A 24,778-nucleotide genomic window follows, 5' to 3' on the forward strand; every position below is an offset into this window, starting at 1 on the left:
AATTCAATGGGTAGGGGGAGGAGGGGGAAAGGGGAGTTGTTATTTAAGTTTTACAAGATGAAAAGTTCTGGAGATCTATTTCACAATGATATGAACATACTTAACACGACTATATGCTTAAAAATGGTTAAAATGGCAAATTCTACGTAAAGTGTTTTTTATTTTTTACCACAATAAAAATCATTAGAAAGCAAAATTTTGTAGTACCAACTACAACCAGTAGGAATCCACAGACTCCAGTAGCAACAAACCATTCTAAGAATGCAGAGATGTAGTCAACAGTTAACTTGAGAAAGGCTTGGCCTGTTAGACATTCATTTCAAATAACATCTTTAATACACTTCACCTACAGTCTCAAAGAACTTAAAACTACCCACAGAAAATTATTTTTCAAAAACCTTACACTGTGCTTAACAAACTACAAATTGCACAGAGAAGGAAAGGAATTTACTCAACAAAGTGTGTGTGAGCAGGATGTCTCCCGCTGCTGTAATATACTATCTAGCACTTAAACTAAGGAGTCACACTTTCTGATCAAAGCTGTTAACACCTGCCCATCTCTTACTCATTCTGAAACTACTCTTCAAGCTTACTGACTAAAAGCCAGCTGTGATTTTTGTGCTTAGAACACATCAACATGTAAAGATTTGGGGTTTGGCTATGTTCCTTTCCCTTTGGACCTGGATCCCTTGATTATTAAATAATCCTTCTTATTGGGACACAAGTATTACTGTAGTAGAATCACAGCTGTGCTGACCCAGTACATATCAATGGCTTCCATGTTGCCTACTCCTCTTAGACTTCTTTTTCTAGTCTCAGCTAGGTCTTGTTCATTCTCCTTTGGTTTTTATTTTCAAGATTCTTGTCCTGCTGGCGTGACCCTAATTCCATGGCACGCCCCAGGCTTTATGGAGAAAATGAAGTCCACTGGATACAAGTAAGTGCCTTCAAATCTCTCTTCTCTGTACTCACAGCATTATCAGTTCTTAACTTCTTTGTCTATCCCATTTCTTGCATATGCGCTCTTTCCCATTTCACTGGCTTCATACCTAACATGCTCATTCCCTTCTTCTAGAAAACATTTTTCCCTAACCTGCATTTTATAAACTTTCTCCGTGTTTCCCTATTTCCTTTATTGCTAAAATTTGAAAGGAGAGAAATACTATTTCTTGCTAATTAAATTCCCACTGCCTACTCTAAATTAGTCACCAGTGATCTTATGGTCACGTTAAATGGCTTATTTTTTAATCAGTCTTCTTGAAACCCCCGAGTGCCTATCATACTGCGTTCCCAGTAAACTGTTTTAATGGATAAATGAAATAGACCAGAATAATTATTATAGTGGAACTGTTCATTGTGATTTACCATACTCAATTACTAACTCTAAGAATATCTCTATGGGGGGAGAAATTAGTTCAACCTCTATCTCACACCATATACAGAAAAACTAAACCATTTCTACATGCATCACAGACCTAAACACATAGGTTAAAACTATAAAAATTGCTAGGAAAAAAGAAGTGGCAAAATTTTTGTGACCTAGAGGTAAGTACTGAAGCAGGTCTTAGAAAACAAAGGCATTAACCAAAAAAGAAAAAAAATTGACAAAAATGAACTTAATAAAAATTAGGTTTTTTTTAATGTTTATTTATTTTCAGAGAGAGAATGCATGCACACAGAANGGCAGAGAGACGGAGAGAGAGAGAAAATGAACCAAGTAGACCCCAAGCACAGTGCAGAGCCAGACACAGGGCTTGATCTCTCAACTGTGAGTGAGATCATGACCTGAGCCAAAATCAAGAGTTGGATACTCAACCTACTGAGCCACCCAGGAATCCCCAAAATAAAAGCTTTCTGAAAATGCTTAAAAGAATTTGGGGCACCTGGGTGGCTGAGCCAGTTAAGCATCTTAGATTTCAGTTGAGGTCATCATCCCAAGATCGTGAGATGGAGCCCCACATCGGGCTTGGCCCTGACCATGGAACCTGCTTAATATTCATTCATTCATTCTCTCTCCCTCTCCCTCTCTCTCTCCCCACCCACTGCCCCTTCTCCCTCATGAGCTCATACTCTCTAAAACAAAAAGTAAGCTTTTTTTTTAAATGCTTAAGAAAATTAACAGACAAACCACAGACCTAAACAAAATGTCTACTACATTTACATCTGACAAAGAACTTGTATCTAAAATAAAGAATTCTTTCAACTCAATAAAATCAAATGACCTTTTTTGTTTTTTAATGGGCTGAAAACAGTTGAACAAAATCTTCCAATAAAGGAAGATGCTGGACAGCAACGCAAGGTAAAGCTATAAGGAGCTCCCACTATACATCCATTAACTTCTTTATGTGAAGAGAACGAGAGACTGACAAAACCCAGCGAGGACGTGAAGCTACTAGAGTCTCACACATTGCTGGTGGGTGTGTAAATGGCACAGCTACTACAGAAAATGGTTTGACAGTTTCTTATGAAGCTAAACATACACTTAGCCCCAGTGAATGCATCTGATATTTACCCAAAAGGAAAAAATATCTACAAAAAGACCTGTACAAGAATGTTCCCAGAAGCTTTATTCCTAACAGCCCCAGACTAGATAGAAACAACCCAAATGTCTATCCAAAGTGAACAGGGGCACTTGGGAGGCTCAGTCAGTTAAGCATCTAACTCTGTTTCAGCTCAGGTCGTATCTGACGGTTCGTGGGTTTGAGCCCCACATTGGACTCTGCACTGACGGTGTGGAGCCTGTTTGGGTTCTCTCTCTGCCTGCCCTCCCCGCCCCCCGTTCTCTCTCTCAAAAACAAATAAATAAGCATTAAAAAAAAGGAATGAGGGCACCTGAGTGGCTCAGTCAACTTCGGCTCAGGTCATGATCTTGCAGTGTTTGGGTTCGAGCCCCCATGTTGGGCTCTGTGCTGACAGCTCAAAGCTCTAGAACCTGCTTCAGATTCTGTGCCTCCCTCTCTCTCTGCTCCTCCCCCACTCACACTCTGTCTCTCTCTCTCTCAAAAAGAAACATTAAAAATTGTTTTTAAGTAATTAATTTTAAAAAGGGAGTGGATAAACAATTTGTTGTATAATCCTACGTGGAATTCCACTCAGCAATAAAAAGGAACAATCTGATAAAAGAACTGGCCCCAAAATGTTATATTCAGCAAAAGAAGCCAGACACAAAACAATAGAAACTATTTGATTCCATTTATATGAGGTTCTAGAACAGGCAAAATAAATCTCTATTTACAGAAATCAGATTAGTTACTTAGGCAAGGGGATGACTGCAAAGAGAAGCCAGGAGGGAGCTTCCTGGGGGAATGGAAATGGCCTCACTACAAGCGTACATACAGTGACCACAGCTGACCAAGTTATGCTTAATGTGTGCCCTTCATTAAATTGTATCTCAATGAAGTTTATTTAGAAAAGAAAGGAACTTGCCCAAGAGTCACCTCTCCCTTGAAGAGAAACGAATAAAGCTCACAAACTCTTATAACCACTCCCCTCAAAAACAACAACGAGAAGGCAATAGTGTACGGATAGAATTATTAAAGTAGAAAGAATAAAGATCTGTATAATTACATGTTACGAGGCAATAAAACCAGATGACAAAATGCATATAATTTTACATGCATATAATGTGGAATTTAACAAGAGGAAAAAAGGTACAACATAGAGAAAACTGATTCTTTTATTTTTTTGATTCCCTTCTTTGGAGATCTGATAAAGGTTGTGAGTAATTCCTTCATATACAAAAAATTTCAAATAAAATATTAATAAAATTATCAAACCGTTATTATAAATAAAAATGAAGCTCTGATTTTATATTATACAACCAACGTATTCTACTGTGCTCTAAGGCAATTAAAATTCAGTATTACCACCAAAATACTTTTTAATGGCCAAAATACTATTTCAAGGAAAAGGCTGTAATGGCAACAAAAGTCAAGATTATCTTGCCTGTCACTACTAAGGTCTGTGAAAAGTCACTTTGGAAATAAAACATACGGTTCTTCCTAGAGGAACCAAGAGGCACTTTCAAAAGAGTGAGGAGTCTTACAGCTTTATGAGACTCAGGAAGTTTTCCACATATGAGGTTTTACAAATTGAACCCACTTTTTTTGATGAGATGACCACCCCCTAAAAAAAGATCTGGTTTTTCCCAAACTGCTCTAACATAATAGAATATCTAAATGTGGGTCCTGGTTTCTTCAATAGACAAGATAAAATCCATTAAAATGCCACAGAGGCTTTCATTAGACAAAGGCAGGCACACGGTGAACAAGAACTGATCAGAGAAAGTTCAATATAGATAGCTGCCCAAATCCTCAAAAGTTTTTACCATTATTGTGAACATTAAGTTAAAATATTCCAATGCAGGGGGCGCCTGGGTGGCTCAGTCGGTTAAGCGTCCGACTTCGGCTCAGGTCAGGATCTCACGGTCTGTGGGTTCAAGCCCCACATCAGGCTCTGTGCTGACAGCTTGGCCTGGAGCCTGCTTCAGATGCTGTGTGTGTCTCTCTCTCTTTTTCGCTCTCTCTGTCCCTATCCCGCTCATGTTCTGTCTCGGTCTCTCAAAAATAAATTAAAAAGTTAAAAAAAAAAAATAGGACAGTACAGCCCTTCATTCTCCACAAAAGGAAGGGCTAGGTAAGGAAGGTTGCTTCTCTCGCAGGTTCCACATTTCATTCTGACCCTTATGGAAACTTCCCATAGCACTTCGATAAAATTCCAACAGTGCAAGACCTGGCCCTTCACCCTCCGTACCTACCAGATCTATCTACGTTCTCAACCAGGTTTCCTAGGCTCCAGCCACAAACTATCTGCACAAGTCTCTCTACTTAGGAAAGGATTCCCTCTTCCGTACACTTCACATGACTGGCTCCTCCTCCTTTATGTCTTAAGCTTCAAACGTCACTTCTTTAGAGAAAAGTTCCCAGAGCACCTTCTCTCTGATAATAACCTACCCTTTTATTTCTCAACCCTTAATAGAACTTAATTATATATATATGTATATATATATGTACACACACACATACATATGTTTATTAGTGTAATATTTGTCCCCATGAATTTGATGAAACTAGAGATCATGTCTACTTGGAGCATTCCTGCTTACCCAGAACTTAGCAAGGCTTGATGAAATACAAACAACAGTAAGCATTGAAACTTAGTATCTACTCAAAGAAATGAGGGCCCTTTCATAATTCTTCCTTACATATAGTGACTTATATTCTCTATCAAATTAGTCTGCTCCCATAAGCTATAGATAAGTCAGAGGACTAAAATCTATAACTAAATAATCCACCTACAATTTGTCTACATTTTTAGTATTTTTTTAAATATTTATTTATTTTTGAGAGAGAGAGAGACAGAGTGTGAACAGGGGAGGAGCAGCGAAAGAGGGAGACAAAGAATCCAAAGCAGGCTCCGAGCTGTCAACACAGAGCTCGAGGCGGGACTTGAACTCACAGACCATGAGATCATGACCTGAGCTGAAGTCAGAAGATTAACCGACTGAGCCACCCAGGTGCCCTGTAACTTTTTAGTATTTTTTAACAAAAAATGTGTACATTTAAGGTGTACCATATGAAGATGTGATTTATTCTTAATGAAATGATTACCAGTCAAAATAATTAACGTATCATTTCAGTTACCATTTTTTGTATGATCACTGCACCTGAAATCTACTTTTAGCATATTTCATGTTCAATACAGTATTAAGTATAACCATCATGTGTCTGTTTTTTCATTCACACATACAACTAGCAAAAAGTGAGTAAAAATATCCAACTTCTATTTTCCCATTCTAACCTTAATCCTGACACTGTCTTTCAAGTCCATCAGTAGGTTCAAAATATATATATATCTATTTTATCTATAAAGAGCTTACCAAACTTAACACGCAAAATAAATAAATAATTCAGTGAAGCAATGGGCAGAAGACATGAATAGACACTTTTCCAAAGAAGACATCCAGATGGCTAACAGACACATGAAAAGATGATCAACATTGCTCATCATCAGGGAAATACAAACCAAAACCACAGTGAGATACCACCTCACACCGGTAAGAATGGCTAAAATTAACAATTCAGGGATGCCTGGGTGGCTCAGTCGGTTAAGTGTTCAACTCTTGGTTTCAGCTTGAGTCATGACCTCACAGGTTCATGAGACCGAGCCCTGACATCAGGCACCACTCTGACAGCTCTGAGCCTGCTTCAGATTCTCTCTCTCTCTCTGCTTCTCCCCAACTTATGCTCTCTCTCAAAATAAAACATTAAAAGTAAAACAAAATTAACAACTCAGGAAACAACAGATGTTGGCGAGAATGCGCAGAAAGAGGAACCCTTTCACGCTGTTGGTGGGAATGCAAAGTGGTGCAGCTGCTCTGGAAAACAGTATGGAGGTTCCTGAAAATGTACCCTCCCACCCAGCAACTGCACTAGGTATTTACCCCAAAGGTACAAAAATACAGATTCAAAGGGGTACATGCAACCCAATGTTTATAGCTGCACTATCAACAACAGCCAAATTATGGAAAGAACCCAAATGTCCACCGACTGATAAACAGATAAAAGATCACTCTCTCACACACACACACACACACACACACACACACACACACAAATATTAGCCATCAAAAAGAATGAAATCTTACCATTTGCAACATTGATGGAACTAGAGTGTATTATGCTAAGTCAGGCAGGCAGAGAAAAAGAAATATATTTCACTTGTATTTAAGAACATGAACAGATGAACATAGGGGAAAGGAAAAAATAAAACAGAGAGGGAGGCAAATCATAAGAGACTCTTAACAGAGAACTGAAGGTTGCTGGAGAGGAGGTGGGCAGGGGATGGGCTAAATGGGTGATGGGCATTAAGAAGGGCACTTATTGGGATGAGCACTGGGTGTTGCATTTAAGTGATGAATCAATAAATTCTCCTGAAACCCTATATGTTAACGAACTTGAATTTAAATTGAAAAAAAGAAGAAAAATAAATAAAAATAAATACTATCTTATCTAGCACTTAACTAGACACTTCATATGGAGGTACATACATACACATATATATGCACTAGCCTTTTACAATCAAGTCTTTGCAGCCTCATTCTGTCCAACATTTTGGCTTCAACTAATACTTGTGCCCCCTTCTTTTTTTTTTTTTAATTTTTTTTTTAATGTTTATTCATTTTTTGAGAGACAGAGACAGAGCACGAGCAGGGGAGGGACAGAGAGAGAGGGAGACACAGAATGTGAAGCAGGCTCCAGGCTCTGAGCTAGCTGTCAGCACAGAGCCCGATGTGGGGCTCGAACCCACAAACGGCGAGATCATGACCTGAGCCGAAATCAGTTGCTTAACTGACTGAGCCACCCAGGCGCCCCATACTTGTGCCCCCTTCTTGTAAAACTTATCCTTTTCTTGCTTCCATGCTGTACTCTTCCTAATTTCCTTTACCTTCTCTCCCCTACATCACCCTTTTCCTTCCTTCCCATCACCGAGAGGTCTCTAGTCACCTCCTCTTCTCCCTCTTCATGGACTGCTTCATTCCTCTGTCCACTGGTCCTTTCACAGTAATTTCATAATCATCACGATTTCGTCCTTGGGAAAAACCATTTCAGTTTTTATCACCTCAATACAGACATGACCTATAATTACCTAAGAGACCTTACCTGCATCCATTCGGCTCCATTACCTCTCCCTATGAATCCACCTAGTACACAGATGCCAGTAAGAAGTCTAAAACCAGAAGAAACCCAAGGAAAGAAGCTACACTGGTCCTCTCCAAATGATTTTACCAATCCCTGCAGTGAACTCCCGATACTCAACCTTATTCCCCACTATACACAAACAGGGGGCCAATTTCAGTAAACTCACTTGCCTCTTCTGTTCTTATCAAGCCCTAACTATGCAGGCTATCTCACTGTTGCTTTTCCAATAATACCCAATCCATATTTCACTGCCCAATACTAGACCCATCTCCTTCAAACTGCTTCTTAAATGTGTAGTTCTCAAGCTCTTGTTTTTGATGTCTAGAACTTTAAAATTTTTTTCAATGTTTATTTTTGAAAGAGAGAGAGAGAACGGGTTAGAGGCAGAGAGACAGGGAGACACAGAATCCAAAGCAGGCTCTAGGCTTTGAGCTGTCAGCGCAGAGCCTGATGCGGGGCTCAAACTCATGAACTGTGAGACCATGACCTGAGCTGAAGTCGGACACTTAACCAACTGAGCCACCCAGGAGCCCCTGGATGTCTATATAATTTTAAATTCATTGTTTTACATTTAGCCAAACTACAAGCTTTTAGACTTTAACAATAACCTAGTATCATATAAATTACTTTCATTTCTATGAACTTGCTCTCATATTTCAATGAATATCCTTCGTCAAAACGATTATAAGAGACATTAAAAATTATTTTGCAGGATCAGATTATAGTACTTTTAACATTCATCAGATCAAGCCAGATAATAATTCCTCTGGATCTAAGGAAATTACCTGAAACATGTTATCATCTCTGCTGCTGCTGCTTTGCTTAGAGGATGACAGGGCTCTCGAAGTCTCACCAGTCTTTTGCTTCTTTACAGGTTTTTCTGGAGTAACCTGCTTTTTCCGCTTTAACTTGAAAGAAAAACAAGAATAATGGTTAAAATCTGTACACATAAGGAAAAAAACACATCTCAGGTTCAAACACTTCATGACTCCTTAGGACTTAAACAATCGAAGGATTACATTTATTCATTAGAAGAACAATCCTAAATATATACACAGGCAAGTTTCAGTTGACAAGAAAACGATGGGACTAACCTAATATCTAACACAGTGTTTTCAAAATGTGTTCCCAAGAGCCCAAAAGTCACTTCAGGCATCAAAGAGGTAATAACCAGAGAAACAGCTCTCTAACAGACCAGGTACCCACATCTGATTTCTTTGGGAAGAAAAAAAAAAAAAAGACGGGGGTGTGGGTGTGCTGCTTTTGAATAAACTTTTAGAAACCACAAGTCTATTAAGGTTAGTCAGCTACTAATTTATTTTTACAAAGGAAATATATTAATTAGGAAGAATATAACCAACTTATTCTAATCTAGGATATGTTATTTATTCACTGCCTATTCCAAAAGGGAGTTAAATTGACTTTGAAAATTATGAGTATGTGGGGTGCCTGGGTGGCTCAGTCAAAGTGTCTGACTCTTGATTTCAGCTCAAGTCATGATCTCACATTTCATGGGATCAAGCCCCAAGTCAGGCTCTGCATTGAGCATGGAACCTGCTTGGGATTCTCTCTCTCTCTCCTGCCCCTCCCCTGCTCACACAGACGCGTGCATACTCTCTCAAAACAAACAAACTTTTTTAAAAAAAGAAAGAAAAAATTTATGAGTACGCAAATCTAAGAAAGCTATTTTGTACTGAGCATTCTCAAGAACTTCCTCATCACAAAAAAAAAAAAAATCACCAAAGGTGGACATCAATGTGTTAAACTAATATTCAAAATCAAAACATTATTTTAAATAAGGCAGCATTACTGTAAAAACTTTATACAGCCTCATTCTTAAAACTAGCTAATGCCTATGCAAACTAGTGGAGTTCCCAACCTAAACAGTAGAGGGCAGTCATGTTCCTTTTAGTGGACAGTATAAACTGATGTGTTAAGTCTTACTAAATTAGATGAAGCTAGATAAAATATAATGTACATATATATAACTGAAAAAGTGAATGTATTTAATTTTTTTAAAGTGTATTTATTTTTGAGAGGCAGAGTATGAGCAGGGAAGGGAGAGAGAGAGAAGGAGACACAGAATCTGATGCAGACTCCAGGCTATGAGCTCTCCGCAGAGTGACCACAGGCTTGAACCCCACAGAGATCGTGACCTGAGCCAAAGTAGGACGCTTATCCGACTGAGCCACCCAGGCGCCCCAAAACCAAATGTATTTAAGTGCTTACAGAATTAAGAATATTATTTGGGACAAATGGCAAAAATCAATTCAGCTCAATAAGCAGAAAGTGACTATTCTTTATATCAGGGCCTGGATACTCCCTAGGGACTGGCACATAAAACTCAATAAAAATGTTAAATGAACATATTAAATTGCCATACCAAATGCAAATAAAAAGTTAAGAGATATTTCCTTCTGGACTACAGCTATGTATGCTCTTTGAGGCCTTATTTCAACCTTTAGGTACTAGGTTCTGTACTTCCCTATAAAGGTCCATCTCCTCCAAGATTCACCCATAAGTTCTTTCAACTAACTGTCAACTAAACTCAGAGACAGAATTATACAAGCTTCTAGGAAATGAAAAGCTCTGCAGGTCAGGAGCTACAGTGTGGGGCTGCGCAGTTAAGCAGAATGCCCAGCTTCCCGCACAGCTGTCATCTAATGTAGAAAAAGCCTGTCGTCAAAATGGGTAATTTCGTGTTTGCTTTGCTGGGTGTTGATTTAACTAAGAGGAGACCAGCAAGAGTAAATAACATTCTAACTTAACATGTACCAAGCCTACATTTTAAGTAACCCTGCTGGGCTGGATAAACATCAATGGCTGAGAAGACTGTCAAAATGGACACCTGCATTCAAAGAGTTCAGGTAATTTAGCTCAACGACAACACACAATACCTACAGATTAGGCAGATTTCCAATTAACGCAAATAGTGGCTTTGGCCTATTTCTAATACTATTCCCCCTACGGAGTAAGGTGGTGGTTCTGCAGGTTTAGTGTTCCTGGAAGCCCTCAGTGGGAGGCTTCTTAAAGTCGGAAGACTTGCTCAAGTCCCATTTAGGGGCCAGGAGTGTGCAAGAACAAGTACCCCAGGCACTCTGGTCACGTGGTCCAGAACCATTTGCACTTTCAAAAACAGCCATCCAGGCTCTCCTTTTACCATTCTGACATGCCTTGCTGTCCTTCAGAACTGGATGTGGGCAATAATGCTGAATTAGTAAGTATCACAGAAATGGCTTGTATTAATAGTCACCTTTTTGTCAACCTCACTGTCAGAATCACTGCCGGAAGAGCTTGAAGACACAAGTTCCTTTGACTTAGGCATTCTGAAAGACAAATACATTGTATAAATAATTTACAAATTATTCCATTACCTCCAACTTAATCTCTCCCAAGCAAAAATTCAAGAAGTTCCATGGTTCTACCATTTTGTGATACTGGAATTGTGACGTGAAGCACAATGCTAGAAGTTATACTCTTAATCTATGCTCCTCCAAGTTGAAAATAACACCCAGAATCCAGCAAGGAGAAAGAAGTAAAATGTCACACACATCTCACACTCCTACACCACTTTCTCAAAGCCATTGGGTCTTTTTATACTGCATTTTTGAGAGGTGAGAGGTTTATGGGTAAGATAAATTGCAAGAAGGCAGCTGACAGCAATCTCTGTTAAAACCAAGAAGTAGGAATATTCTCAGTACTGCTTTATATTTTGCACTGAGGAGACCTAACAGAATTATTCACTGCAGGAAATGACCCCAACATTCACACAGCTGGGAGAAGAGCTGTACTATAGATATCCATAGCTAATTCACTTGCCACGATAATCCCATTTTTTCACATTTTATGTATGTTCTTAATGTTCTTTGGCTTTCTGACCATGCCATCAAAATAACAAGCACTCATTCAGAGTTCACAAAGTTATACATAATTTTTACAATTCATTACATTTTACACTGATTTTCTTCTCTGGCATATAATTAAAATTCTGAAGAATCTGCTTATGGGAGGTACACCACCTCTTCTCAAATTCCTACTATGACCCTAGTTCCCTAGTGCCCCCAGAGGTACATACATAGCCCAGTCCCCTGCTTTCAAGTGGATGTTCACTGAGGGCCTGAGCACAGCCCGAGGGCCTTGTACATCTCCTTTTGCAGCGATTAAAAAAAAAAGAGCTAAAGCCCAAATTTCAAGGAATTCCAAGGCATGCTGTACCTCTTTTCAACACACTTTATAACACCAAGTGGTAAACTGATTATTAAAATATCTTTTGCTTTCCATCCAAAAAGACTGGGCTCTATTAAATTTTATATACCCTAAAGGGCCCAATATATACAACATAGTCTATTAAACGTTGAATAAAGGGAAAAAGGCCACATTTTCTCCTCAAAAAATAATAAATAATCTAGCTCTCTAAGACTAAACTGGTCTTGACACTGGCATTGAATGTATTCCACAATAGGAGGTCAAGGTAAAAGAAGTGGGCCATCCATTCCAATTGTAGCCACTAATTTCAAAAAGCTCAAACATACCCAACCAGCCATGTTGATTTTAACTGGTAATTTCTTAATGAGAAGGGTAAACTCAGGGAGAACCTACAACGTTCTGAACCATGTCCTATGTACTAATCCTGTTACTGCTCCAGTTTTTACATCCTAAACTCCAAAATCAATTTAGCTTTTTTTAAGCTAGCAGCTAATAATGCCAAGAAACATTTTTTAAGAAGTAATTAAATTGAACATACCCTATTTTTCCACTTTGAAACAGTCAAGCATAACTATACGGTCTATTAATAAATGCGGCGGGGGGGGGTGGCGGTGTGAGGGGGGACGGCTAGGATTATTTCAAAGAATGACCTCGTAATTAACCCAAATTATAAGCCCATTCAACAACCAAAAAATCCAAGATAATGGTAACTAAGGTAACTTTGAACTTTTGACAAAATGTATTTTTACTTTTACTTAATGAACCTTTACTGTTCAAAAAGGGGAGGGGGGAGGCAGGCTAGTAATTCAGGCAGGTGATAGTAAAAAGCTAGTGTAGACTATATACAAAACGCAACCGAAAAAACGAATCCTCATTCTTCGATGATGGCGTGGAGGATTAGTAAAAACGAGGTGAAGATAAACGTAGACTAAAAGGCACATGAATTCGGTACGACACGAGGGTTAGGAGCACCAACACTGGGAAGGGGATTGCGCGACGCCAGGAAGCTGCTGGAACCTTGGGGCTGGCAACGGCTGGGGCGGGGGGAGACAGGTTGGTCGGAGGGGGCGTGGGAGGCGGCGAAGTGCGGAGGAGACCGTATGGGAAGAGGAGGGACTTGCACCAAGCGCCATTTTCTTCTCTCGAAGCATTAGCTACCCCCAGCACACCACCCGTCCTTCCCCCCAGCCCTCCTCCGACGGGGTCCGCTCTCCCCCTCCCCCAGAGAGCCCCCCACCCTGGGGGCCACGGTGAGAGCCCCAGCAGAGCCCTGAGGAGAGGCGGTCTCCGCACGCGCCCNTCCGCTCTTGCAGCCGAACAGCCTTCTGCTAGCTCGCTTGCAACTGACCGGCAATGGAAAAGATTTTAATCTTGATTTTAGTGGTGGCCACCTAGATGTATAAATCTGTCACAACTCCTCAAACTCTACAAATAATAGGTGCATTTTATTATGTGGTGATTTTGCCTCTNTGCCGGCCCCGCCCCTCTGGGACTGCTTACACGTGATGGGGCGTGGCCTCCCGGCCGAAACCAACAGCGAGACCCTTTCCAGGGCCTTAAAGGGACCGCCCTCGTCCTGAGCCAGTACCTTGAAAGTGAAATGCAGCAAAGATTGAGCCTGACCTGTGAGTGTGACTGAGGGCACGAATAAAGCGTGAATGACAAACATCGAGCTTTGCACTTAGCTCCATAAATGTTTCTTGTAATAAAGTGAAATTTCTATGCTGAAAAAGCCAATTTTCCCAGAAATAGTCCTTTGACCTCCCACCCCCCTCCCCACCCCCCCATCCTCAGTTTTTGACTCTGGCTGGTAAAATCCAAAGGAAAGAAGCCAAAGTTACATATATAATCCTGGAAAGCACAGGTAATCTTTACAGAAGTTCTTGACCACCCATGCCCTATCCTTAAACTGAAGTCCTGGAGGTAGTTCAGAGAAGACAAGAGAAATCCATACTACAAGTAGGAACATAGCCAATAGATTTACAATTAATAAATGCCTGCTATAGCTATGAATATATATAGGGGTCTCTGGGTGTCTTGAGCTCAGCTCTGGTCATGATCTCACAGTTCATGAGTTCCAGCCCCCATTGGGCCCTGCACCAAGAGTGAGGAGCCTGCTTGGGATTCTGTGTCTTTGCTCTTTTTGCCCCTCCCTTGCTCATGTGCTCTGTCTCTCTCTCTCTCTCAAATATAAACTTAAAAAAAGAATATATATAAAGTTTTATTTATCCAACACACATTTATCAAGCACCCTCTATGTGTCAGCTGCTGCATGAGGCACTTTGCATATAGTATTCATCCTAACAAGCACTTTCCAAAGTAGGAATAATTATTCTCTCCATTTTATAATGAAGAAACCAAGGGTCAACAAGGTTGAATAAACAGCTAGAGGTTATAGAGGGAGTGAGTCCTGATTCAAACCCTGCACTGTCTAACTCACATTGCTGTAGACTGAGGGAGAATGCGAGAGTTCTTACCTCCCTCCTAATCATGTAGTGTCAGGCTACATGACCACTTAAAATTGAAACACTTGGGGCACCTGGGTGACTTAGTCGGTTAAGCATTAATCGTCAGACTTCAGCTCATGTCATGATCTCCTGGTTAGAGAGTTCAAGACCCATGTTGGGCTCTGTGCTGACAGTTGAGAGCCTGGAGCCTGCTTGGGATTCTGTCTCCCTCTGTCTGTGCCCCTCCCCTGCTTGCACTCTGTCTCTCTCTTTCAAAAATAAACATTTAAAAAAATTTAATAAATAAAATAAAAATGAAAATGAAACACTTACTGTATAATTTTTTATATGATGTTCCAAAAAAGGCAAAAATAATCTATGGGGATATCATGTAGGAGCAAGTATGAAGGAATCTGCTAAGAGGCTGAACATATCTTGTTCCGCGTCGCAGTTACACAGGTGTACACAGATGTAAAGTTTCACATAATATTTGTGCATTTCACAGATACAAGATACACTTCAATGAAAACGTTGAAAAAGTTAAAAGTATTTAAATTAATTTGTAAAAAAAAAAAAAAAAAGGAAGGTACTCAATAACTGCTGTTCCAGCATGGTCGCTTGCCAGCCTAGAGTTTGCCCCCCCCCCCCAAAGGAAGTTCAGGGAGCTCCCCCACCAATGCTGTGGCCAGCTGACCAAAGTTTCCCAGTGGCCAATAGTGCCATAGGGCACTGTCAGCGTATCTGGTTGTACTGAGCTCATATACTGGGGTAACTAGCGGGTCACACTGGGCTGCCCAGGCCCTGGGAGCCATGAACACGTCTCTTCCTGGAAATCTGGTGCTGGCTGAGGAGGGACAAGGGTTCAGGACACTGGTTGTAGTCATCTGACTCACAACCTCCCCCTCCTCCTCCTTCAAGATAGAAAGAGTTACAATTCTCTTTACTCAAATGCTAGAAACTGCCCAAAGGTCCTTTCCCAGTTTATCACTCATTCAATAAACACGTTTTGAGCACCTTCTTTAGGCCAGGAATTCAGGAATAAATAGGATTGATAGGGCCTATGTAAATACATGAAACAGACAATAAACAAGCAAAAAATGAAATAGAGATGATAATTTTAGATACGTACTATGAAAAATAAAGGAAAAACAGAATGATGCCATAGAGAGAATATTGGGTGAAATTAATTTAGATATGATAGGGATGAAATGGGACTATTTGGACAGAAATCTGAAGGAAAAGGGGCAGCTGGGCTAAAATTTTGGTGTTGGGAGTTTCAAGCAGAGCAAAGGCCTTAAGATGAGTCTGAAGATCAAAAAGTTCTCGAGGTGCCTGGGCAGCTCAGTTGGTTAGGCAATTAGGCATCAGCTCAAGTCATGATCTCACCATCTGCCCTGCATAGGTCTCTGTTGACAGCTTGGAGGCTGGAGTCTCTGCCCCTCCCTCTCTCTCTCCCTCTTTCTCTCAAAAATAAATAAACATTTTTAAAAAATTTTTAGGGAACTTTCTAGAACACTCGATGAAAAGCGGAGGAGCAGTGGCTACCCGAGCTGCGCCCAACAGTGCACTCCTCCCTCTCCCCTACACCAGCCTCGGCCAGCTCACCGACCAACTCACCAGCTATAGACTATGGAGAAAGAAACTACTTACTATGATGTTTTAGGGGTCAAATCCAATGCTACCCAGGAAGAATTGAAAAAGGCTTACAAGAAATTGGCTTTCAAGTCCCACCCTGACAAGACTCCAGATGAAGGAGAGAAGTTTAAACAGAGTTCTCAAGCTTCTGAAGTGCTTTCTGATGCGAAGAAACAGGAATTATATAACAAAGGAGGAGAGCAAGCAATTATAGAAGGTGGTGGTTTTGTCTCCCCCATGGACATCTTTGATATGCTTTTTGGAGGCGGAGAAAGAATGCAAAGAGAAAGGAGAGGTAAAAATGTTGTGCATCAGCTCTCTGCAACCTTAGAAGATTTATATAATGGTGCGAGAAGAAAACTAGGTCTGCAAAAGAATGTGATTTGTGACAAATGTGAAGGCCAAGGTGGTAAGAAAGGAGCAGTAGAATGTTGTCGCAATTGCCAAGACACTGGAATGCAAATAAGAATTCATCAGATAGGACCTGGAATGGTTCGGCAAATTCCATCTGTGTGCATGGAGTGCCAGGGCCATGGGGAACAGATCAGTCCTAAAGATAGAGGTAAAAGCTGCAATGAAGGGAAGATAGTTCGAGAAAAGAAGATTCTAGAAGTTCATATTGACAAAGGCATAAAAGATGGCCAGAAGATAACATTCCATGGTGAAAAAGACCAAGAACCTGGACCAGAACCAGGAGTTCTTATCATTGTTTTAGATCAGGATCAAGCTGTTTTTACTCAGGCGAGGAGAGGATCTTTTCATGTGTACGGACATAGAGTTGGTGGAAGTACTTGTGTGCCTTTCAAAAGCCAATATCTACTCTTGACAACAGAACCGTTGTCATCACCTCTCACCCAGGTCAAATCGTCAAGCATGGAGATATCACGTGTGTGCTGAATGAGGGCATGCCAATTTATCAAAGACCATAGGAAAAATGTCACCTAATCATCGAATTTAAGGTAAACTTTCCTGAGAATGGCTTTCTCTCTTCTGATTAACTCTCTGTGCTGGAAAAACTCCTACCTGAGAGGAAGGAAGTGGAAGAGACTGATGAAAAGCAGCGCCCCAGGGGCAACAACAGGGCTGCTCAAGTCCCAGGAAGTGTTGGCTCTGCAGACCTTCAGGGTCCCAGTTCCGGCCTTTCTCCAAGATCCAAGACAGAACCTCTGCCTTTTCCTCCTCACCCATCATTACTGATCAGCACTGAGGAATCCTGCAGCTTCCCTCCAGTAGTGTCTATGCCCAGAGAAATGGATCTACGTTAGCCGGTGGGGAGGAAAGGTTGGGGTACCAATTTCCATGAAATGGTGCAAAGGACTGGATGATTGTGAAATGACAGCTACCACCACAAATACTAGAAAATTCCAGAAAGCTGGACCTCTGGATTGGAATAAACTGGGAATGCTTTGAAGAGAAAGATAGCCTTGAACTTGACCTAGGGGAATGAGAGAGAACATGTGGAATGGGAAGAGAGGAACTCTGAGCACACTAAGAAGCTCTGAGTGTCAATCCTCATGGAGTAGAGTTGGCACAAGGAAGAGTAGGCAATTCTTCCAGAAAAGTAGGATGAAGCCAGATGGTAAAGGGCCCTAAATGAAGTCCGAAGAGTTTGGATTACCCCATATGAAAATGAAGACAATGAAATGTGGAAGATTTTTGAGCTGTGGCAGTTAAAATGTTTTCAGAATGTCTGGGGCGAGATGAAGATGGGGCTGAAGAAAGAAGGAAGAGCTAGAGCCTGGAAACACTATAGAGGAGACTTCTTTGATTGCTAACATAAGAAGTGATAAATTTCCTGGAGTAGCTGGGTGGCTCAGTAGGTTAAGCATCCAACTTCAGCTTAAGTCATGATCTCAAAATTCCTGGGTTCGAACCCCACATCAGGCTCCACGCTGATGATACAGAGCCTTCTTGGGATTCTCTGTCTCTCCCTCTCTCTCTGCCCCTTATAAGTAGGAGAAGATGTGCATTCTCGTGGCCACCATAGCAGAGAACATACATGGTGCAAATTCCCAAAATATGAAGAAGAATGGTGGGTGCGTAGAAGAATGGTAAGAGAGTTGGCAAAATAAATGCAGAATCCTACAGAAGCTCAGAAGTACAGCTCTGACATGCCACAGAAGGCTGAGGGGTACAGAAAACGGGAATGAGGAAAGCAGGGAATGGTTGGGACTCTATGTCGAGCAATGTGGTCAGCGGTTCCATCCATACCTTCTCACAGGAGAAGGGAGTTCTGTCTTCTCTGGAGAATCGGCGGGGGGATGGCATGTGTGAAGGGCTTGAGGAACAAGCAGAATTCAGAAGACGGCTTCCCAGTCTGCTCGTGTGAAACATCCTTCCCCAGACCCTTTCCCTTCTAGGACTATTTGACTTCTAGATGATTAAATGCAGGGGCACCTGGGTGGCTCAGTAGGTTAAGTCCCTGACCCTTGACTTCAGCTCAGGTCATTATCTCATGATTAGGTTCCTGAGTTCCAGCCCCACATGGGGGTGGAGGAGCCTGCTTGGGATTTTCCGTCTCCTCTTTCTGACACTCCCCCACTCATTTGTTTCCTCTCTCTCTCTCAAAAGTAAAGTTTAAAAAAAAAAAACAAACACTGGCAAAGACCACACCAAACCAGTCTGAAAATAAACAAAGAAATAAAAGATTAAATGCAGACAAAAATACAAGTTAATTCCTTAAAGATACATATTTTGTGGAACTCTAAATCATGATGAAATAAAAGTAGCCATGCAAATAAACACCGGCACAGCCCACTGGCTCGGTCTCCTGCTCTCTTGTCCCCTCTGTCATACACACCTACCTAATGAAACTGTAGCAGAAGCAAGCGCTTACCTACACCCTCTAGGGTCTTTGCTGAGGTTGAGCATTAAGTTGACATAAGACAGATATAGAGGAGAAAAGCATATAGATTTATTTCATGTAACTTGCAAAACCAGCATGCCTTTATATTAGGTTGAACTAGAGGTGATTATGGATAAGTAATTAAATTATGTGGGGGAGGCTAAAGAAAGATAAGAATTATTTGAACAAGGCCTATCTGTACAGAATTTCCTCAGTCTCAACTTCTGGGCTTGACGATAAGAACGTTACTCTTCTTCTGGTTTGGGAAAGATATCTTCCATATGGGGATTTTATCTCCTGCTTTTAGGAAGAAAGGGGGATAGTCAAAGTGTCTTTCTTTTAGGTGCCCTTGGCCCAAAACAATTTTGATGTCAATTTCGAGGCATCTTTTGGGATAACATATTTGGGTCTCCTTCAAAATCTTGCTCAATATTCTAAGGAAACCAACCACCAATAAATAAATACAGTGTCCTCTCCTCTCCATTCCTTCCCCCTTTAACAAAAGTTTTCATTCAGTTTGTGTGTCACTGTGGGAACTGGGCGGTCTGCCTGCAGCGGGTTTGAGTTTCCATTCTCTGAGCTTTGGGAGGAGGAGAACTGTTAAGGAGTATGAATTTTTAGAAGCGCAGAAAGGTGAGGCCTTGCATGCAAATGTTGTTGGCTCCGCTTTCTTGGTTTGTGATACTTGGTGAAGCTGTTAGCAAATCCTTGAAAGTAAATCCACTCTTTTTTTAAAGTAAATATAATTCAAGCAATAAACAAAAATGTTTACATTTAAGTGAAAGAGTAAGTTTGTGGGGTTTTTAAAATTCATTTACAGCAAAATAGGAATGCAGTCGTTTTCAAATAATAGGAGGCAGGTGAATTCACTTGTCTTTTTACCGGATGGGGTGGGGGATTGCTCCTTTCAGAGGGAAATCCCTAGAGGGAATCTTTGGACGTGAATGGACCCCATCCCCAACTCCGGGCCTTGCTCTGGAAGAAGCGGATGGTAAAAAATGAGATGAATTTGGAATATCTATAGGTAGACCAGAAAGGGAGGTGATTTGGGGAGCAGAGAAGAGAAAGCATGAAGGACAAGGTTCAGTCGCCCCAGAAGACCAGAGCTTGAGGAAGAGAGAGTTAGGGAGAAATTCCTAGTGCCCTGGAGGGGTGAGGGTGCGGAGGATTCTTCAGGGGTTCCCTGCCATATGCTGCACTGTGAATACCTCCATTACTCATTTCTTCCAAAACTGCAGAAAAAGTTATTCAGGCAGCAGGGTATCCCTTCGAAATGTTACCCAGGGCGGCTCTGGTTCCCAGCACTTCCCACTCTGACCCTTTTCCTTTCCTGACTTCCCACTTCCCCAGCCCCAGCCTTCCACAGAAGAAGGATGTTAGGGCAGAGCACAGGAGTCCAATTCTTGCCTTTTGACTTTTAAAATCTTAGGATTCCAAAGGGGTCTGTACGGCTCAGATGGTTAAGCGCCCAGACTCTGGGTTTCTGCCCAGGTCATGATCAGAGTTCCTCATAGAGCTCTGCACTGACAGCGAGGAGCCTACTTAGGATTCACTGTTTCTCCTCTCTCTCTGCCCCTCCCCCCTCAAAATAAATAAGATTTAAAAAAATGATAAAATCTTAGGATTCCAGGCATAAATTATAGACAATTAAAACAATATGTGATTCATCAAACCCTGTTATCTCTGTCTCTACCCAAAGGCCCTGGAGATGCTGTCCAGACTAGGAAAAGGGAGAGTAAAAGAGAAATGAGATAAAAGTTCTCTTCAGTGTCTTTGAGGAGGAAGCTCTGTCCCTTGTCCCTGAGACAGGCCCTGAGGGAAGAAAGATCCCCAGAGAGTTTGAGGATCTGAGAGCAAAGCAAACCTAGTTAGCCAGTCATTCCAGCTCGCGGAGGTCCTCTGTGCACCACAAGGTGAGGTAGAGATGTCCGTGTGCTGAGGATGGCAGGCCCAGGGCGGCTTGGCTGCATTCCGGGCCTCTCTCAGCAGGAGGTCTTCCTCAATTGTCCAGAGTAGCGCAGATGTGGCACTGACATCGAGCAGGTCTGAGGGGGGCCTTGCGGTCAGGGCAGGGAGATCCCACCAGCCATGATCTGGACAGAGTGGACAGAAAAAGGACATCTCAACAAACGCCAGCGTGAAGGAGCACGAAAGACGAGAACCAGATAAGACCAACTCTTAACTGAAGATCTGCGTGGGCAGGTGGAGGGAAACAGTCTGGACCCCACCGCCGCCCTTGAGGCTCTGACACCGCAGAAGCCCGTCCCACCCCTGCCCACAACTGACCGGAGAAATCATGGGTTTAACCTGAAATTGGCTAAGATGACGTTTCTGCCACTAGATGGAATTAATGGTGATCGGTAAATGCAATCATAGAAAAATCCAGAAAGTCACATTTCTCCTGAGCCTGAGTTTGTAGCACAAGAGCTGTACTTGTAATGTACAAAGAAGGAACAAGAAATAAAGGAAGAGGAGCCATGCTATGTGCCAGGGATGGGGTGTGCACAGAGGGAGGTCAGAAGCCTCTGGTCAAGAGCATCTAGGCTAACACAGGGAAGCAGACCACAATTCCCTCCAGACTTTTGGACAACTTAGGAAGCCAACTGGAGATCCCATAGCAAATGACATGATAGCAACAAACATTCCATTTGACTACTAAAACATCGGTAGCGTTGGACGTCTTGAGGTCCTGGGAACACTTAAGAAGGGAGCATCTGCATCACATGTGCAGGTGAGGAAGCAAGTGAAAACAAGCCGTGGGCACCCTTCAGTGCATTGATGCTGGAGAGCAGTGACATGGTGGTACACCTCTCCGTAAAAGGAGACACAGGAAGTGTGTCTGTCTTTGCAGGGTGAGAGCCACGTCCCTCAGATGCAGTGAAGTGAGAAAAAGCTAAGGGAGAGAAGTCGTGCTTCAAAGGCTTTGAGGAAGATGGCAAAGTAGTTTCCTTTCTCCCTTTCCTACCCCACTGAGAGTCTGGAAAGTTAAGTCTAGAGACCGAGAAGGAAGGAACCAGCAAGAATATTCACCTAGTGTTATATGAGCCTGGCTTCGGTGAGACATAAACCGGATCAAATAGCCAACAGCAATCAAAAGCAAAGAGCGAAATTCCTCTGTGGACAGCTGGAGGCCAAAGTGGACAAACTGATATAAATGTGGGGAGAGAGGAAGGACTGTGTTTGCTCCTGAATGCACAGGGTTAAAATTTCTTCCCAAACAAGCTGCTACAAGCGTTTTTTCCTCTTTATCTGCTGGAATTAACTTTCATAGTAGAACATTAAAAAGTGAATAATTTATAGTTCCCAAAGTTTAATACTTCTTCTCACTCAAGTAATTATAAATAAATATGAATTATATGTAAGGTCGTATGCAATGAGTAACAGGAATATATTTAAGGAGGCTATTTAAATACAAACTGCTAAGCATTTTTCCCCTAGGGTGACTTTTCTGAACTCCGTAGCAGAGCTATTCTTAGATCAAACTTTCATTAGAAATGCCATGTTACCTCTCACAGAAGCATGCATTTTGTAATACCAAAAAATACATACCACTTTTACTAGGTCAATGGCATAACTCCTCTTACTATCTATACCTGACTTACTTAATGTTCTATAAAATAGTGTAATTAGTTCCTAGTAAATATGCCATAACTTACAACCAAATGAATGTTTTCCCCTTCAGAAGTCATCTTCTTAGAAGCTATATAATTATCACAATGTCTCTGACATTGGTCAAAGTTAACTTTCAGAACTCCATTTTGAGAGTAGCTGTCTGGTCTTTTATATGTCCCTGGTAATAGGAAATACTTAGCTTTTGAAATCAATTTCTGTTTGGAAGGAGTAAAAAAATTCTCAGAGCCATGTTTATATGAGTCATAAAAACATTCATAAAACGATATTCTTGTATGTGGATCACTAAATGGCTCTGGTGACAATTCAAAAGAAAAGAAGAAGGATGTCAAGTGTAAATGTGGTATCACCGTTTGGATAAGTACATAACCTCCCAAAGAGGCCATGGAGGACACTCCATGTCGACGTTATATTGCTTAAACTTTTTTGAAGTGCTCCACATTAAACATGCATCCTATGTTGCTATGCCTGTGATAGTCAGTGAAACCAATATGACAATCCAATCCAAGCATTCTCCTCCTTCACTGGGTCCCAATGCTAAGGTTTACCTGGCTGATTGACCATCACACCCCTGAGGATACTGTCCGTGAGCACAGCATGAGCTATACCAGTACAAGCAGGGGAGGGGCAGGGAGAGAGGAGGACACAGAATCTGAAGCAGGCTCCAGGCTCCACACCGTCAGCACAGAGCCCGACGTGGGGCTTGAACTCACAAACTGTGAGATCATGACCTGAGCAGAAGTCGGACACTTAACCCACTGAGCCACCTTGACACCCCAATAACTGCTGTCTTTATAAGAGAAAGGCGAAGGAGATTTGGATACAGAAACATGGAGAAGAAAGCCATGTGATGACCTTGTCAGGGACTGGAATGAAAAGTCTACCAGCCAATAGCCACCAGTGACTGCTGGAAGTCACAGAAGCTAGGAAAAGGCAAGGAGGTATCCTTCCCCCGAAGCCATCAGAAGTAGTATGTCTCCGCTGACACCATCATTTTGGATGTCTAGTCTCCAGAACTGTAAGAGAAGAAATTTCTGTTGTTTTAGGCCAGCCAGTTTGTAGTCATTTGTTAAGGCAACCTTAGGACACTAAAGCACCAGAGTCACTCAGCTGGTGAGTAAAGGTGCTGGACTTGATCTCAGTTGCCAGCATCCCAGATTTAAGCACAACCCATGCTCCGGGCTATGGGGTGGGGGGAGGGAGGACTCTGTTGCCACCTAATATCCTAAACCTATTCAGGAATGCTCCAGACTTTGTAAGCTAATTAGAAGTGTTAGAAGTGTTGATCTGACTGAACTCAAGGTGAGAGTTACAGATGCCCAAACTCCATGTTTTTGTCACTCAGGGAATGGATACNGTACAGAGCAACAGAAAGAGTGCTGACGAGCCAGGTCCAGAGACCAGTAGTGATGTCGACCAGAATAGGAATAGGGCAAGTCTGTCACCTCCCCGGCTCTCAGGGTCCTGCTCTGTCAGCAGTTCAACCAACTAGTCCATGTAATTCCAGACAATTGTGGAACCAGCTGGCTGGACCCACCAGGGGCTGTTTTTATTTTCACTCCTGTTGCCTTGTTTGGTCTTCAAGTTTTATTTGGATTTTTCCATTTTTAAATGTTTTGCCAGTGGATTGGTCACGTTCACATTGAAAGCTTTCTTTCTCGTATCTATGTGTTCACTCCTAGGCATCAGAAATTAAAATAATGGAACTATTTTGATTGCAGTGCTGTGGCATAGTACTTCTTGCTCCTTCTGAGTTGACAGCACCTCATACTTTTAAGGAAGGACCCAAGCCGGAACAATGCCCTCATAGTCACAGCAGGTGCAAAGGAGAACTGGCCTGTTTCGAAATAAGAGCAATGAACCATCTCCAAAATAAATATAGTACAGTGATTAACTACTGAAACCATCAACCATGCAGAGTAACATAAATACTAAAGTGGGTTGTTTTCCAGGATGACCTTTCTTCAAGAGTGTAAAGTAGGCAAAGGTGCATCTGCTTCTACAGCTGCGACTCTGAACAGAAGCAGGCAAACTGCCCCAGTGACACATCCTGTCCAATGTGACAGGTGTGGAAAGTGGGCATTCTTAGCTACGAAGAAGAACTAGGCTATTTTCGCTCTGACTTGCCCTTCTTTGTGTGTGCCCCAAACGATGCTATTTATAGAATGCTCCGAAACAAAAAATTAAATACAATTGAGGAGCTTTCAAGGGCCCTCCTAAATGCGGATTCTGATTCTGTTTCTTCCGTTGAGGCTCCAGGAGCTGCAGTGACTGCCACGGGGAAGAGAAGAAGAAGGTCATTGCCAGTGAGAAGA

General features: G+C 41.8%; 1 protein-coding gene and 1 pseudogene across 2 annotated transcripts in view; one reads left to right on the forward strand and one right to left on the reverse strand.

Annotated features, from left to right (window-relative positions):
* The window catches only part of SUB1 (SUB1 regulator of transcription), a 19,292-nt gene extending 6,265 nt beyond the window's left edge, over positions 1-13,027 (reverse strand). The window contains exons 1-3 of one of the 2 annotated variants that reach the window (XM_077755829.1): positions 12,445-13,027; positions 10,954-11,026; positions 8,486-8,608 (exon numbers count right to left, since the gene is read on the reverse strand). In XM_077755829.1, coding sequence (XP_077611955.1) covers positions 8,486-8,608; positions 10,954-11,025 — 195 coding nt within the window. In that variant the 5' untranslated portion in view covers position 11,026; positions 12,445-13,027. Of the gene's footprint in view, positions 1-8,485; positions 8,609-10,953; positions 11,824-12,444 lie in introns of those variants that run through there. The other variant, XM_077755828.1, reaches the window with a different exon arrangement.
* Positions 13,028-15,982: 2,955 nt separating this feature from the next.
* Positions 15,983-17,253, forward strand: LOC144224714 (dnaJ homolog subfamily A member 1 pseudogene; annotated as a pseudogene).
* The last annotated feature ends 7,525 nt before the right edge of the window (positions 17,254-24,778 follow it).

This window comes from Crocuta crocuta, unplaced genomic scaffold, assembly GCF_008692635.1.
Source record: "Crocuta crocuta isolate KB4526 unplaced genomic scaffold, BGI_CrCroc_1.0 scaffold222, whole genome shotgun sequence".
NCBI classification, from domain to species: Eukaryota; Metazoa; Chordata; class Mammalia; order Carnivora; family Hyaenidae; genus Crocuta; species Crocuta crocuta.